The sequence below is a fragment of the Dreissena polymorpha genome, chromosome 11 (assembly GCF_020536995.1).
Source record: "Dreissena polymorpha isolate Duluth1 chromosome 11, UMN_Dpol_1.0, whole genome shotgun sequence".
Lineage (NCBI taxonomy): Eukaryota > Metazoa > Mollusca > Bivalvia > Myida > Dreissenidae > Dreissena > Dreissena polymorpha.
Window position 1 is genome coordinate 20,131,526 of NC_068365.1, and position 17,737 is coordinate 20,149,262.

At 37.8% G+C, this 17,737-nt stretch overlaps 1 protein-coding gene across 1 annotated transcript in view; it reads right to left on the bottom strand.

The window, feature by feature from the left end:
* LOC127849665 (uncharacterized) overlaps positions 1-17,737 on the bottom strand; it is a 38,469-nt gene continuing 20,732 nt past the window's right edge. The window contains exons 45-65 of the mRNA XM_052382413.1: positions 15,859-16,026; positions 15,360-15,527; positions 14,860-15,027; positions 14,554-14,721; positions 14,102-14,269; positions 13,806-13,973; positions 13,308-13,475; positions 13,002-13,169; positions 12,506-12,673; positions 12,200-12,367; positions 11,704-11,871; positions 11,379-11,546; positions 9,539-9,706; positions 9,230-9,397; positions 8,709-8,879; positions 7,341-7,508; positions 6,807-6,974; positions 6,539-6,583; positions 4,108-4,146; positions 2,756-2,862; positions 1-2,142 (exon numbers count right to left, since the gene is read on the bottom strand). Of these exons, the coding sequence (XP_052238373.1) occupies positions 268-2,142; positions 2,756-2,862; positions 4,108-4,146; positions 6,539-6,583; positions 6,807-6,974; positions 7,341-7,508; positions 8,709-8,879; positions 9,230-9,397; positions 9,539-9,706; positions 11,379-11,546; positions 11,704-11,871; positions 12,200-12,367; positions 12,506-12,673; positions 13,002-13,169; positions 13,308-13,475; positions 13,806-13,973; positions 14,102-14,269; positions 14,554-14,721; positions 14,860-15,027; positions 15,360-15,527; positions 15,859-16,026 (4,925 nt within the window). The 3' untranslated portion in view covers positions 1-267. The remainder of the gene's footprint in view (positions 2,143-2,755; positions 2,863-4,107; positions 4,147-6,538; positions 6,584-6,806; positions 6,975-7,340; positions 7,509-8,708; positions 8,880-9,229; positions 9,398-9,538; positions 9,707-11,378; positions 11,547-11,703; positions 11,872-12,199; positions 12,368-12,505; positions 12,674-13,001; positions 13,170-13,307; positions 13,476-13,805; positions 13,974-14,101; positions 14,270-14,553; positions 14,722-14,859; positions 15,028-15,359; positions 15,528-15,858; positions 16,027-17,737) is intronic.

Below are 17,737 nucleotides of genomic sequence, written 5' to 3' on the forward strand. Positions count from 1 at the left end.
CTTCGTATAAATGCATTTATGATATAAAAGTAAAAAGTTACACTGTACAATAGGACGGATTAATAATTTGAAAGGCAACATTGGTTATCACAGCTGCTAGTAAAACACACATCACAATATTAAATATTAGAATAAAACATATAAGTCCTCTATAACGTTTTTGTTCTTCTTTTATATTTGAAGGAGTCCATCGTTCACAGTTCAATAAATTGACAAAGAAAACCAAATAGTTATGTATCATTGATATTTAAGTACGTCTCGTTTCCACTACCTTTTAACTGTAGTACCATATACACTGCTCATGGCCCCAAGCCTAACCGATCTTTTCCGTTCTAATTCCCGCTTGATTGCTTCCACTTTCTTCTTCTTTTCCTTGGCCTTTTCACCATCCTTATCACGGTCAGCAGCGGGGTTGTACGCTTTCACCGATTCCGCTGGTCGAGAACCGTATGATGACGTAAGGAGACGAGAAGACTCGCGCGTGCGATGTGGACTGGTAGCCTTATGCGGCTTTTCTGTTTTGGGACGTTCATTGTGATCGGCCATTTCATCATTGTCTTCGCGATTTGCTGCTGCATGCTGCATAGCCATTTTCCTTAATACGTCAGGCGATTCCGGTAAAAAGAAATGCTTGGGTGGTTTTGGCGGAGCGAGTTCTTCTTCGGACTCCGATGAAAATGAGTCTGAGTAATACGGTTCCGGCGTATTGTCCAATGTTCCATCATGCTCGGCGGTCTTCTCGGAACCCGATGGCGATATCTGCGTATGCGGAACGTCCTCAACGGACGGCATTGTCGACGGAGCATACGAGGATATGGTAACCGTCCTATGGACCCCTGTGCGTTCTGCTGGCTTGCTCTCCGAAGTAGTTTCATCGAGCACATGAAGTGTTTTCACTGGGGAGCCTGTTTGCGATGGCGATTGGAAGTCTCGAACCAATGGAATTGGGCTTGGTGGGAGCTCAGGACTGGGTGACATCACATGTACAGACGGTTGTATTGTATATGTATCTTTATCTTCTTTCTGTTTATGCTCGAAAGATTCCTCGTGTGAAGCTTGGCTCGTTTCTAAATCATATATCTCCGCTTGTCCTGTATCTAATTTGGTATCATCTGGCGTGCTTTGCATCTCTGTTGGAAGTTTCTTGGTAAATATGGGATTAGAGTCGTGCTCATTTCTATCTTGGCGGTTTTCGTGTGTTGTTTCTTCTGTTTCATGCGACTGTCCTGGAGCATAACTCGGTTCGGTGTCAAATGTCGGGATAATGCTCGCACGGTTTTCGGGTGTTGTTTTTTCTGTCTCTTGCGACTGTTCTGGAGCATCACTCGGTTCGGTGTCAAATGTCGGGATTATGATCGCACGGGCGACGTCCAAGCTGGGGATGTGCTCGGCCTCACTGGTAACCAAATTTACACTTGCAACAGTTTTCTGAGATTCAACCTTTTTTACATGTGGAATTGTCTTCGCCTTGCCCGGTTTAGCTGTTTTAGGACTGACAGAGGTTATTGTAGATTTCAATTTCTTTCGAGCAATTTGAACCTTTTCTGATAGTTTAGATGTAGGTTTTACTGTAGACTTCTTTGCATCTGCAGAAGGTTTTGGAATGGCGCCATTTCCTGCACCACTTTTCGGGGTGAGTTTGATTTCAGCGGATGTCCGAATTAACGGCTCACTTCTATCAAGCAATCTTCGTTCTAGATCAGCGCTAAGAGTATTGACTTCAGTTTGTTGATTGGCCTTTGCAATTTCGTCTATTTCATCCAAAGGTGCACTTATTTCCGCAAAGGCTACCTTTTTCTCTATGGGAGACGTTCGACGAGAGTTTGGGAGCGTGCTGTCATGCAACTGCCTGAGATCTTCTGGTACAGGCGGCAGGCCTTTCTTATGACCTAGACCTTTGAACGGTATGGTGTGCTTTGAATTCTCATCAACTGCAGCCAGGACATCCACAGGAACTGTCTGCTTGGTCATTGGAGGAACAATGCCGACGTTGCTTCTATGGCCGAAATGTAACGGCGGGACAGCTTCACGGCTGTTAGGAGGCGGATGTGCCCTCAGATCGGCGGGGTAAAAGTCGTCATCCTCTACCCAGTCATCTTGATGGCTGCTGCGACCAAACTGATTTTCGTCGATCGGTTCAGGCTGAAAACATACACCCACAACATATTTGTTTTATACAGAATGAAAATATGGCGTATAGCATATTACATAACACATAAATATGAGCCTAGCTCTGGAAAAACGGGGCTTAATGCATGTGTTGTCACAGAATAGCATGTGCAGTCCGCCGTCCTCTTTTACTATATTTTTCGTTAAAGTCAAGTCCCTACCTAGCGAAAATCCAGTTAAGTAAAAAGGGTCGTCCCAGATTGGCCTGTGTGGACATACTTTTGAATTTAAATCAAAGCATCTAATAACAAGAGAATAATAAGTCGCGTTTTGGGAAAACTGGGCTTAGTGCATGTGCGTTGTGTCTACCAAGATAAGTCGTCTGGGACGAGACTGTTCGCTTATATGGCACATTTGTTTTAAAAAAGTATCTTGTTAGCGAAACTCCAGTTAAAATAGAAAGAGTAGTCCCAGATCAGCCTGTGCGGACAGCACATGTTGATCCGGGACGACACTTAACGCACATGCATTGAGACCCGATTTTTTTTTCAGAGCGCGACATACGTTTATGAATCTTATTCAAATCACTTAATAACAAGGGAAAATCAATTAATTCACTAGCTAATCACAGCTTATAAACACTTGCCGTTTCCTTCTTGCGTTTACACCTGGTCATGTAGAGACAGACGCAGCCGATGACGATGGCCACGAGGACCAGGAATCCAATGACAAGACTGAAGATCAGCACGGTCTCTACAAACCAGCAAGTAATCAGTTTACTACTTTACAGGAACTATACTTGTTTAGCCTGGTTCTTGAAAAACGCGGCTAAATGCATTTGCGTAAAGTGTCGTCCCAGATAAGCATTATCAGTCCGCACAGGTTAATCAGGGCGACACTTTCCGATTTGATGCGTTTTTTTTTTCATTTAAAGGAAGTTTCGTCCCAGCAAAAAAGTCTAGGCGGAAAGTCTTGTCCTTGATTAGCAAGCGCTGACAGCACAGACTATTCTGGGACGACACTATACACACATGCAGAAAACCCGTTTTTTTTCAGAGCGCGGCTCATTTATATTATTTATTGTTTACACGATATAATAATATATTTTATTTAAAAAGTCAATTATTTTTCGGCATCCAAACATTTTCTTAACGTTCTAAGTGTCGGCAAATGAAATAGTTAACCATGAGATCTCTTAAAGGGGCCTTTTCACAGATTTTGGCATTTTTTAACTTATTCATTAAATGCTTTATATCGATAAATGTAAACATTGGATCGTAAAAGCTCCAGTAAAAATTCAAGAATGAAATTAAAAAAAGGAAAAGAACATTGCCCGGACCAGGTTTCGAACCAGTGACCCCTGGAGTCCTGCCAGAGTCCTGAAGTAAAAACGCTTTAGCCTACTGAGCTATTCCGCCGAGTACGTATGTGTGTGTGTCAGAGTTTATTTACTGGTCCTACTGGCCTCTTCACGAGGTTACGGTAGCCCGACCTGCCCCTGTGACCTCTCAGGGGAAAAAGATTAATTTTAGAGTCAAAGTAGGTCAAATTTACCCCGGTTTCCCGGGTATTCCGCCGAGTTCATAAAGATTGCTTATATAAGGTATAAAATACTTCAAGTTTATGTATTCCGCCGAGTACATAAACTTGAAGTATTTTATACCTTATATAAGCAATCTTCGTAGTTTCACAAAATTTAACGACAAAAGCAGAACTTTCCAAATTATTCAATCGTTTCGCGTTGCAACGCTTTATAATTTTTAGGTTTTAAAATCGTCAAAAGATGCATATAATGGCTATATTAGACCATGGTAAATGTTCAGTATTACTGTTTCCTCACAAATATCATAACTAAAACGAAAATTTGCGAATCTGAAACAACTTTTTTCAATTTTGTCAATTTACCAAAGCGTGAAAAGATCCCTTTAAGACTATTCTACCGCTTTGATAATCTAACGTACATTTTTTTCTAACACTATAACAACTTAAACAACGTACGGAAGTCAAAGGTTTTGTCACTCTGAAGAATTTTATCAGCTGAAATAGAAAGCATAATTATGATCACACATGGTGTTAATTTTATTCGATGTCCATAATGTTTCAAATATTTATTTTGGACAAAAATGTAAATAGGTCGTGCTCTGTCAAAAGGGTGTTTAATGCATTTGCGTAAAGTGTCGCCCAAGATTAGCCTGTGAAATCCGCACAGGCTAATCAGGAACAACATTTTCCGCCGAAACTGGATTTTTTGCAAAGAAGGGACTCTCTGTAAACAGAAAATATCATAAAAGCGGAAAGAATCGTCCCTGATTAGCACAGGCTTATCTGGGATGAGACTTTTCGCACATGCGTTTAACCACCTTTTCACGGAGCGAGGCTCATATGTTTAATTATCATTGCATTCATGATCTTCATACGAAGTCTTTCCGTTGTCGAGTAACTTGTTTTCTCATTTATATCTCGCATTTCTTTACAATGTAGTATACATCAATAATTACCAGAAAACGGAATACATAAGAAAGTGTTTGAAAATATGAACCTGTTTGTACTTTAACATGTCGAATAACAAGTTATCGGGGTATTTCAACATGCAAGGTATGCTATTTCAAGCATAATGTTCAGGGAGACGGGGCATATACATGTAAATATCTATTCACACTTATACTATAGTTAAATTCAATTGTAAATTATAATCAGTAATCAAAATCAAAATAGCTGCTTAAGCCATAATCCGTTTAATAATTTTCTCCTGACTCATTGGTTTACGGTATTTAATTGACAAACTTAGTAATTGTCATGAAGATACTAATTGGCAAACCAAATTAAATTCTCATTATTTAATACATTTCATAGCATACAGTAAAATAATCGAAGTATTATAGATTACGCTATTAACAGCAAGCAAATGGTTAACGTAGAGAAAACGAACGCTGAGATATCATAGAATATATTTAATATTTTATTGTTGTACTTTAAATATATCCAATGTTAATACGCATATTGTTGGTAAGCTTGAGAGATTAATAAGCATTAGTTTATAACGGCATAATTAAAACAGTATACCGGTATGTAGTACAATAAATATAACATAGGATTTAGATACTAGTATGTTATGACATATTGTGGGTGTCTCTAAATATTACAAGCTGTTCTAACTAGAACTTGTGGTGGTAGTGATAAATATCACACGACGCTGCATGTCTTAATACATAAATTTTAAGTTGACATAATTTTCGCCATTTTTGCTTCGCTGTATGGGATATAAAACTGTATTGATGTTCAATTTTAGAACGTAGACATAAATTTACCTTGTTAAGCTGAACGACAAATGCACAATCAAAGGGAAACGTTAAATTCATAATGCATAATATACCGAACTTCTAAAACAAATCAGTAAAGTTGGATGCAGAAAAAATTAACGCATCAGCATTATCGTTTATTTGACTCTTCTTTCGAATATGAAACAAGGCCAGTATGGCCCCGTCGCGCTCACCTGAATGCACGGTACACCGGAAGACTAAACTTTCTGACCAAATAATTAAGAATGATTAATTAATGTGGTCTCTAAAATGATAACATTTTCTTAGATTTGACACGGTAACCTAGGTTCTCGAAATGCGTAGCACAGATTTAAACACGGCCAACATATTGTTAAGATAAACATTACTACCATATTTAATCAATATTAAATTATAAATGTGTTCTCTAGAGTGGTAATAAGGTTATTCCAAGATTTTACCTGGTTGCCTATTATTAAACTAGCCTAACACACACACATATTGTCAGGATCAATATTGTGTTCAAATGTTATCAATTTGAGTCATAAATGTTGCCTCTAGAGTGGTAACAAGGTTTTATTCGATTTGACATGGTGCTCAAGTTTTTAGACGCATGCGACCAAAATTAAAATTGTGTCAAGATCAATATTAACATTCTGCTCAAGTTTCACCAAGACAGGATGAAAAATGTGGCCTGGATAGCGAAAACGAGCTAAAAGTTGGCGACGTACGACGCACAATTCACGACGCACGACGATTGACGCCGGGCATAGGTACTAGCCCATAGTGCTCATATAAGCTAATACTCGAACACATGCGATAGCATTCCATTTTCAGCAAAAACAGTATTTTTTATAGTAAACCAAAAACTATGGCGCCGGATGCTTTCCAAAATTTACCGAATAATTCAATACAAGTCGCGTTTTATTAACTATGAATTACATCTTCATCTTTTTATTTCAGAAATATATGTCTTTCAAACAAATATTCGCAATAAAAAAAATAAAGACATTTCTGCAGTCGTAAATTAATTATACACACATTGTTAATACATAAAGGCAAAGAGGTTAAATTTTAAAAACAAACACGAACATACAAACATGCATATTAGGTTCTTGGTTAAATATTGTGTGATCACTTGTTCCCCTTACGCGATACTGTTGTTTCGCCCGGTCGAAGAGTTGTTCTGTCTGAATCTTACAACAGCGATACACACGATGAAATGTATTTACAAGGAAACATATTATTCTCCGAAATCAAATTTGTTTTTAAAAGGTGTATTGCTGCCTCATAAAATCGGTTTCATTTATTTGTTCAAAGCATGCAAAAAATTAAACCGTAAATAACTATTGATGTCTATTTGTGAAAATACATGGCTGAAAAACCAATCTTAAACTGGTAAACTTTTTATTTGCATACCTTCTTCACAGGAAGTGTTGACACTCCACGTTCCAGATGCGAGACACTGTATCAATGACTTCCCTTTCATGTTAAAGCCGTCATCACAGTAGATGAAGGCGTACTCGCCATAGGTCGTACCATCCGGTATGTCCGCCGAGCCGTTAACCGGGGTTGGATCGCCACAATCTGAAATAAATTACCATTCTAAATTTTAAAACTACATCTTTTTCCAGACAAGTGCAGTGAGTGCAAAGCAGTTTTATTCCGTAATACTCAACAGATAAATACTTTAGTGCATGAATGTATCTAAGTATAAAAATTAAGTATTAAAATAAAAACAAAGTATGATGTAATAATACGTGCATAGAAAGCAATCTACAAAAAACTGCCACGTTACAGCTTTTTCTTTTACTAAAATTTGGTTTATTTCGTCCTCAATATTTTTTTATTCTGACAGGGAACAACACTGACGACAGTGGCCAAATATCCAGTTTTTTGGGGCATTTTGAAAAGTGTAATTAATATGTACGTTGAGAGTGACCGTTAAAATACCTTTGATTATACAGTTGGGCTTCCCACTCCAACCGCTATCAAAACATGTCAGACTCGAACTCCCATTCAGGTTGTACCCGCTGTTGCAGGATATAGCGGCCGTCTGGTTCTCCGTGGTACCATAAGGGGTGTATGCACGGCCATTCTCCGGAGCGGGACTGCCACAGTCTGAAAAAGGGCGCATTAAACTAAACAGAAGCTTTGGATATTTTCATATTCATTTAATAACAACACTATCATTTTGACATCTATAGGTTTGCATACCCACGCAGGAAATTCATGAAATATGAATACGCAGATTCTTAGTTGGACGATATGCAACTTATTATTGTTGATAAAGAAACACATGCACATATAAATATCAATAACTAAAAAGAGCATTAAACTTGAAACAACCAAAACTCCAATCACTCAATATAAAGGAATATTGATTTTATGTAAACATACTAGGGATTAATGTAAATTTGAAATGCAGCCTCGCAAAGTAAGAAATGAGGAATAAATTTTGGAATTTACTGGTCGTGACGGATAAATATATCGTCAGAATAAGTCATTCTTTTCATACATGTTTCTTTCGTACAGGTCTATCTTATTTCGTTCCAACTAAATTTTCAAAAAAATTAATACTGCCAACATATTGCACTGAAGTATTTCAAGCATTTCAGCAGGAGCGTTGAAGGTACATAAACACTTACAATTACAGCATAGTCTTTTGAAAGTGCTGAGTAAATAACCTTAACTTCATTGACGTTGCCAATAAAATAAAGCTGTTGTCAAGAGAGTGCAGATGGTATAATTTGAAAAGTGGATTGAAATATTCATTGCCCTTATCCCTGCATGCATGAGGAAACTGGTGCTTATTCAGTACACCATTTATGCTTGGAAAGTCCTCGACGGCTGGAGTTATAAACAAAGTTCATAATAACTTCATTGAATCCACTAAGGGAAGTAACTGCGCGTGGACCAGTTTATCGATATGAAAAACACTTAACAGGGCTTGAACGGCACTTGAATCACCCTGTTAATACACGATTTCTCCCGTTCAAGCCCTCCTTTTGCCACGTTTCTGCACCCCGCCAAAGTTTATGCATAGATAGAGTTTGTGCAATAATATCAGAAGAGAAATTCTTATTAACACCCGTCAGTCTTTAATTAAAGGCAAGTTATCAATTGTTTATACCATACGAAACTTAAATTCAACATGACATTAGATGTTAACACAATGATAAACGCTATATTCAACGCCATGGGACACTAAGAGCAAACTATTGAAACTCGTTATTAGCTTTGTAAAAAGCAGTCATAAAACGCATATTAAATAGTCATGAAGAATTTTGAAAATACAAAAATATGACAGAAGTTGCATACCACGAATACATTTTGGGTAGTAACTCCATTTTGGTCCGTGGAGGCAGTGTATTAAACTATCATTGCCAACAAGAACATAGTTGGGTTTACACGATATGTCGGCAACGGCACCGTATTTGGTTCCCACAGGTATGTCAGACAATCCGTTCGCTGGCGTTGGATCTCCACAATCTGTTATATATGTAAATACACTTTACAGACTAATCGTTCGAGGTATGAAATATATCGCCCCATTGGTGTAAATAGGTATCATGTGCCTTCTAATTTCAATACCATATTTTACATTTTTGCACCAAGGGCGATATTTTTTACGTAAATCATGCACCATACAATTCGTAAAAGTTTACTATATCACTGTTGACAGTTCAACATATACAAATAAAAGTATACATAATGTTACATCAGTATAAAAAAAATAACATATCTTATGCACATACACGGCTTTATGCAATATTGCAGAACGCATATAGTGGCTTATACATATACCGATACCAATCGTTGTTTTATTCTTCAACACATACCTTGGATTTCACAGGAAGCATTTCCCATCCATCCAGGGTGACCACACACCAGCTCGGCGTCTCCAGTACTGTTGTATCCAGAGTTGCATATCACTTTGGCTAATGCTGCAAACAATGTGCCGTTCAATGGGGTTACTTGGCCGTTGTAGGTAGATGGAATGCCGCAATCTGAACACAAAAACAATTAAGTTACAACATACATTTAGTTAACAAGCTTTAAATACACATACAATAATATGGAAATAAACGCAGTTTGAGTCATGTCAATGAACAACTAGAACACGTAACAACGTATATGAAATGCGATACCTCTGGTACAGACAGGATGGTCGCTCCATACCGGCCCGTGCTGACACTTTATCAAGCCATCTCCAAACAGAACATATCCTGTGTCACAGTCTACGGAAACGGAGGCCCCAAAGGAAAACCCGTCCGGTTTGTACACGGTTCCGTTCGCTGGGGTTGGATCCTCGCATACTGGATAATAAAAATGTGTCACAATAACTGCCCAAATGTAAATGTACACATGTAACATTTGTAACAATTGGGAACACATTATGTTTTCATCAATATTGCGATGAAGTATTTTTTTATATATATATTGTTAACTCCTTCGAACATTTATATCTGCACGATTGATATTCATAATCTGAGTGACCTGAATAACTAATGATTAAACATTTAGGATTATACGTAAAACTTATGATCAGCTGCATGTTGTGTACGTCAACAAACATAATTAGTAGGAATGGCAATCGAATCCAAAATCGGTTTTCGGATAACTGATCGAGAATCCGAGTTTATCCGGATATCCGTATAATTTTTTAAGTTAACTACAAAAAACTACTTCTAACGAACATCACAACACCGATAAAATGTTATTTAGCCCTTTTAATACAGTAATGAACAATATAACGCATTTAAATGATTTGTTAATTGAAATTATTTTATTCATAAGAAAAATATAACAGTTGCACAATACGTAAATTCGTTACAAAATCGTCGTTAAACTAAAACAAGCTTTAGCTAGCTACGATATAAACATTCTATATGCATTGAACACGGCTTTAGAAATTCACCAGATATCTTGCAGTACTCGATTGTTTATGAATAACTAATGAAAAACACAGCTTTAATTATACGATGTTTTACTACAGATAAATATTGATATTGACCAAATAAAAAAACTTTTAATTTGAGTGAACATAGCACATGTTTTCACGCTGTTGCACCCGTTCATTGAAGCTAAGAAGCCATTAGTTGCAATTATTCAACTCTCAGCTTTATAACCCAAATAATCCCAAAGCCGCCATAGCACAAAATATCAAAGTCTTTGAGAGTACGTTTATATGGACTGATGTACTCCCAGAGCCGCCATAGCAAAAATTAGCAAAGGCTTTGGGGGTACGTTTTTATGGCCTAAGAAGCCATTCGATGTCAATGTTAAAGAAGTATATATATGTGGGTGTGGGTGTATGTGTGTGTGTGTGTGTGTGCGTGCGTGCGTGTTTGCGTGCGTGCGTGCGTGTGTGTGTGTGTGTATTTCGAAGTTAATGCCGTTAATTCGGGCTTGCGGTCCATCCGGACTATTTGCAGACTCGGAGTGTATCCCAGCACATTTACCTAAGTTGCCTACTTAACTCAAGAAAGTTGGGTCAAATTTTGAATGAGAGCTGAAATTTCAAGCAATATAGTTTTTACTGAAAGTGGTTCGATTTTTGGGTGGTCTTATGCTGTGGAGGTAAACCGGAGTAACCGGAGAAAACTCACCTGTCCGGTATGGTGACAACCTACCAAACTCACATGCGCCGGGAACGGGGATTTCCTATTGGGAAAAAGGACCCTACAACAAATCACGGGGCGGAGGTGGGTAATTAGGAAACCAGGCCATTATCACCAAGGTGATGGGTTACTGTCACGGGCTCCCGCTGAGCAACAACTAAGTAAAAGGTTTAAAATAATAGTCTGTCAACGATGCCAGGTATACAGTTTAACGTCAAGATATACGATAAGGAGCTAAATGTGCATAACTAAAAGGGTTATATGGTTTAATCAAGTATTCGGATTCTCTTTTACTATCCGGATACTTGACCAGTATTCGAATATCCGGATATTCGTTACCATCCCCAATAATTAGATTTGCGTATACCTTGAATAGTGCAGACTACAGAACCCATCCATCCAGGGTGACCACACACAAGCTCCTTGTCCCCAGTACTGTTGTATCCAGAGTTGCAGGTCACTTTTGAGACCGCCCCAAACAGCGTGCCGTTGACTGGTGTAACATGGCCGTTGTAGGTAGATGGAATGCCGCAATCTGAACACAAATCAACCATTAACTCACAGCATAGCAAATACACTTGCAACATAGTAAACACGCTTCCAATATAAATACAATATTATGGAAATAAACGTAGTTTGAGTCATGTAAATGAACAACTAGAACACGTAACAGCGTATATGTAATGCGATACCTCTGGTACAGACAGGATGGTCGCTCCATGCCGGCCCGTGCTGACACTTTATCAAGCCATCTCCAAACAGAACATATCCTGTGTCACAGTCAACGGAAACGGAGGCCCCAAAGGAAAACCCGTCAGGTTTGTACACGGTTCCGTTTTCAGGGGTAGGATCCTCGCATACTGAACAAACAAATCATGTAATTATAACTGCCAAAATTTAGTTTCTTTCTATATGTAATACTCTAATAACGTCAATCAGCAAAAATAACAGTCAATTAATATTGCGATGAACATATTATTGAGTACTAAATGCCGATATTATACTAACGCAACGCGTTATTTACTTAGAATTAACAAAATAAGCAGTCTGCTTAACTCATGATTAAACGACAGGATTGTAAGCAAACATAATTGTTTACTGTCTTTTTCTTTCATCAACAAATACAATTAAACTATTTGTCTTTAGTACAGAAACCTACTTCTAATATACTATTCCTATTAACGATACCTTGAAGGCTGCAGACTGCAGATCCCATCCATCCAGGGTGACCACACACCAGCTCCGTGTCCCCGGTGCTGTTGTATCCAGAGGTGCAGGTCACTTTGGAAACAGCTCCAAACAACGTGCCGTTAACTGGTATTACCTTGCCGTTGTCGGTGGATGGCATGCCACAATCTGAAAACAAAAACAACTATTAACTTACAACATAGTAAACACGCTTTCAATACAAATACAATATTATGGAAATAAACGTAGTTTGAGTCATGTAAATGAACAACTAGAACACGTAACAGCGTATATGTAATGCGATACCTCTGGTACAGACAGGATGGTCGCTCCATACCGGACCGTGCTGACACTTTATTAAGCCATCTCCGAACAGAACATATCCTGTGTCACAGTCAACGGAAACGGAGGCCCCAAAGGAAAACCCGTCAGGTTTGTACACGGTTCCGTTTTCAGGGGTAGGATCCTCGCATACTGAACAAGCAAATCATGTAATTATAACTGCCAAAATTTAGTTTCTTTCTATATGTAATACTCTAATAATGTCAATCAGCAAAAATAATAGTCAATTAATATTGCGATCAACATATTATTGAGTACTAAATGCTGATATTATACTAACGCAACGCGTTATATACTCAGAATTAACAAAATAAGCAGTCTGCTTAACTTATGATTAAACGACAGGATTGTAAGCAAACATAATTGTTTACTGTCTTTTTCTTACATCAACAAATTAAATTAAACTATTTGTCTTAAGAACAGAAACCTACTTCTAATATACTATTCCTATTAACGATACCTTGAAGGCTGCAGACTGCAGATCCCGTCCATCCAGGGTGACCACACACCAGCTCCGTGTCCCCGGTGCTGTTGTATCCAGAGGTGCAGGTCACTTTGGAAACAGCTCCAAACAACGTGCCGTTAACTGGTATTACCTTGCCGTTGTCGATGGATGGCATGCCACAATCTGAAAACAAAAACAAGTTTAAACTTACAACATAGTAAACACGCTTTCAATACAAATACAATATTATGGAAATAAACGTAGTTTGAATCATGTAAATGAACAACTAGAACACGTAACAGCGTATATGTAATGCGATACCTCTGGTACAGACAGGATGGTCGCTCCATACCGGCCCGTGCTGACACTTTATCAAACCATCTCCGAACAGAACATATCCTGTGTCACAGTCAACGGAAACGGAGGCCCCAAAGGAAAACCCGTCCGGTTTGTACACGGTTCCGTTTTCAGGGGTAGGATCCTCGCATACTGAACAAGCAAATCATGTAATTATTACTACTAAAATGTTTTTTTTCGATATGCAATACTCAATCAAAATTTTAATGAACACAAAATAAAACAATCAACTTATATTGCGATTAACATATTATTGTGTATAAATGCTGATATTATACTAACACAGCCCTTTATGCACTCCGAACTCAAAAAATAAGAATTCTGCTTTACTTATGATTGCACGAAAGGATAGTAAGCAAAAATAATGAATAGCTGTTTGTTTCTCACGTCAACAAATAAAATGAAACCATTGGTCTAAAGCACAGACACCTACGTGTAATATACTATTCCTATGAACGATACCTTGAAAAGTGCAGACTGCAGATCCCATCCATCCAGGGTGCCCACACACAAGCTCTGCGTCCCCAGTGCTGTTGTATCCAGAGTTGCAGGTCACTTTTGCTATGGCTCCAAACAGTGAGCCGTTGACTGGTATTACCCTGCCGTTGTCGGTAGAAGGATTGCCGCAATCTCAAAACAAAATCAACATTAGACGTAAACAATGTTCAAATATAAATAATGTTTCATCGAAAATACATTGTTTGAGCAAGATAAATGGGCAACTGGTACAAGGTATGCCATTATATGTAATGTTTTACCTCTGGTACAGACGGGATGGTCGCTCCATACAGGCCCGTGCTGACACTTGATCACATTATCTCCAATCAGAACATATCCTGTATCACAGTGAACGAAAACTGTTTCCCCAAATGAAAGTCCGTCCGGCTTTTCCAATGTTCCGTTCAAAGGAGTGGGGTCCTCGCATACTGAAAAAGCATAATGCGCCACAATAACAGCCCAAATTAGTTTCCTTTGTAATGCAATTATATTTTAACATTTGGAAAAACATATGATATAATCCTGCAATGCACCTTCACTTGTGTAATTTATGCTTACTTATATCAAGACACCGAACTACGATTTAAATACATAAAAAATGAGCAGTATGCTAAACTAATGAAGGTTGATCAGGAAAACAATACGTTGAGCCGTCTGTTTTGTATATCAACAATTAAAACTAGAATATTGGTATAGAATTACGGAACAAAACCTTGAATAGTGCAGACTGCAGATCCCATCCATCCAGGGTGACCACACACAAGCTCGGCGTCCCCAGTGTTGTTGTATCCATTGTTGCATATCACTTTGGAAACAGCTCCAAACAGAGTGCCGTTGATTGATGTTATCCTACCGTTGTCGGTGGATGGCATGCCACAATCTGACAACAAAAACATCATTTTACTTACAACATAGCAAACACGCTTTCAATACAAATACAATGTAATGGAAATAAACTTAGTTTGAGTCGTAGAAATGAACAACGGAAACACGTAACCGCTTCAATGTAATGTGATACCTCTGGTACAGACAGGATAGTCGCTCCATACTGGCCCGTGCTGACACTTTATCAAGCCATCTCCGAACAAAACATATCCCGTGTCACAATCAACGGAAACGAAGGCCCCAAAGAAAAATCCATCCGGTCCGTCTAATGTTCCGTTCGCAGGTGTAGGATCCTCGCATTCTGAACATGGAAATAATGTAATTATAACAGCCAACATATAGTTTCTTTTTAAATGCAATACTCTATAAACGTTTATCATCACAAAGTAAAATAGATCAATCAATATTGCGTTGAACATATTATTGTGTAATAAATGCTGATATTATACTAACACAACGCTTTATACACTCATATTTCACAAAATAAGCATTCTGCTTAACTAATGATTAAATGACAGTACACTTAGGAAAATTATCGATAAGCTGTCTGTTTCTAACGTCAACACATACAGTGAATTTATTGGTCTTAAGTACAGAAACCTACTTGTAATAAACTTTTCGTATTGACGATACCTTGAATAGTGCAGTCTGCAGTTCCCATCCATCCAGGGTGCCCACAAACAAGTTCCGTGTCCCCGGTGCTATTGTATCCAGTGTTGCATATCACTTTGGCTAAAGCTCCAAAAAGCGTGCCGTTGATTGGTGTTATCTTGCCGTTGTCGGTTGATGGGTTGCCGCAATCTGAACACAAAAACAACAACTCTGAACTTACAACATAGTAAACAAGCTGTTAATACAAATAATATTTGAAGGAAAGAAACATAGTTTGAGAGCCCGATAAATGAGTACCTGGCACAAGTAAAGCCGTTATGGGTAATGCAATGCATCTAGTATATCGCACGTTTTCTTTTTTAAATTTTAATAAAATAATACAACCGTATCTATGATTATAATTAAAAACGGAGCAATAATCACATTTATTGACAGAAACAACAATACAGACAATCTTTGTAGTAGATATATCAATGGTTCGAGTTACCAATATTACAATAACATTTATCCGTTATAATACCTTTAATACATTCTGGTTGCGAACTCCAAACGGGCCCGGCCTCACAAGTAATGTACGCAACCCCTTGAAGAACGTATCCCGACAGACATGACACGAATGCAATTTCGCCGTATGTAGTTCCAGTAGGAAGACTAGCATTTCCATTAGGAATCGTGGGTTCGCTACAGTCTAGATTCAAACAAAAATGCAGACGTTTAAAAAAAAACGAAAATTCGCGCTGCAAATAACCTGTGGCAAATGCATACCCATAAGATGTATACTAATACCCTTATCGCAGAATAGAACATAATTAAATATTACAAATTAATTCAAAGAGGGAAAGAGGAAATTTTGCAGCTTGTATTTTGTTCACATTATTTCAAGAATGTCCGGCATCATTCAATACATGATGGCCCTCCTTATTGCCTACGTTTTGTTAACGCGGACATTTCATCTCAACGGCTTCTTAGATGAACATATATCTCCATGCTCACCAGATAGGCAAAATCATCAGTGGTAGGTAATTATTTTCTTATTTTAAGGTATTAACATTACAAATGGAATAAATAAGGGCATTCGTTTAATTGATTATGTAGTTATTTGCATATATGTATCCTATTGAAAATTGGACACGAACTTCAGTATACTAGGATAACTTTCACAAATTAATGGGTCTGGATACTATGTTTGCTTTAATGATGAAATCTAGCCAACGTTCTCTGCAAAGAAGAATGTGACAATTTTCTGTAAAAAAATAATATAGTGTTAAAAGATTTGGAATAATGCATTTCATTGTTGGAAATTTTCCATATTTATGGCACAGCAGCTTTATGTATGTGCCTGTCTGCTTAAGTTGAGTACGTTGTCAGAATTAATTCATCTTGTAACAAATTGACAATTCGTATTGGATAGCCATTGAGATGTATTTGGGATACAGGCATAACGTGCCATATGCACAACGGGTGGTGCAAGTTATTTAACATTTGGCGTTCTAAAGAATACGTTATGGTCTACAAAATCTGTTTAATGCCTATTATAAGCACTGACTTGTAGAAATGACCTTAACCTTACCGTTTGAGCTAGGGAATATGACCTGCAAGAAACCTGTCGTTCGTTACTAAATGTTAGAAATGTGCAGCGAGTCATTTAATTCCCCTGTAAATAGGTTGACTACAGTCTATATAAGCTGTATGATGCCCTCATTTGAATATTTTCTTTACGTGTGACCTTGACACTGAACTTGACTAAAAATAGCAAACCTAAATTGCACAAACCTCTTTAGATTGCGAAAAAATTAGTTTAAATTAGTATGTAGAATGACTAAGTTAAAGTGTTTAAATGCTTTTTATATCAAAATTTGACATCAAACCTCAAAGAAGGGCTTTTACCATATAGCCAATTCTTATGTCTTACAGGCGACCACCCGTCTCAAGAGGTGTTATCACTAGTAGCTAGATATTTGAAATGGCATAATGTATAATGCAATAATATTCAAACAATATATTTAGTGCCAACATTTAACCTTTTACATTTAACCAGCAACCTGACCTGTATGCAAGTAGACGGGGAATATGTCTTACAGGCGAATTCCCGTCTCAAAAGGTGTTATCACTTGTAGCTAAATATTTTAAATGGCATAATGTATGATGAAATAATATTAAACACAATATCTTTAGTGCCAAAATTTAACCTTTTACCTCTATCTGCAACCTGACCTGTATGCAAGTAGACAGAGAATATGTGGCGTGTTTTCTCGTCCAGGTAAAACGTGGACAAACAATGCTAACAAGGTTACGTGATAAACATGTAAGCCGAAGACTTTCTCCCCCTGCATAGGGGAAATAAGTTCAAACATAAAACGCCTTTTCTAAAAATGAATGATGTAAATCTAATGCAAGCA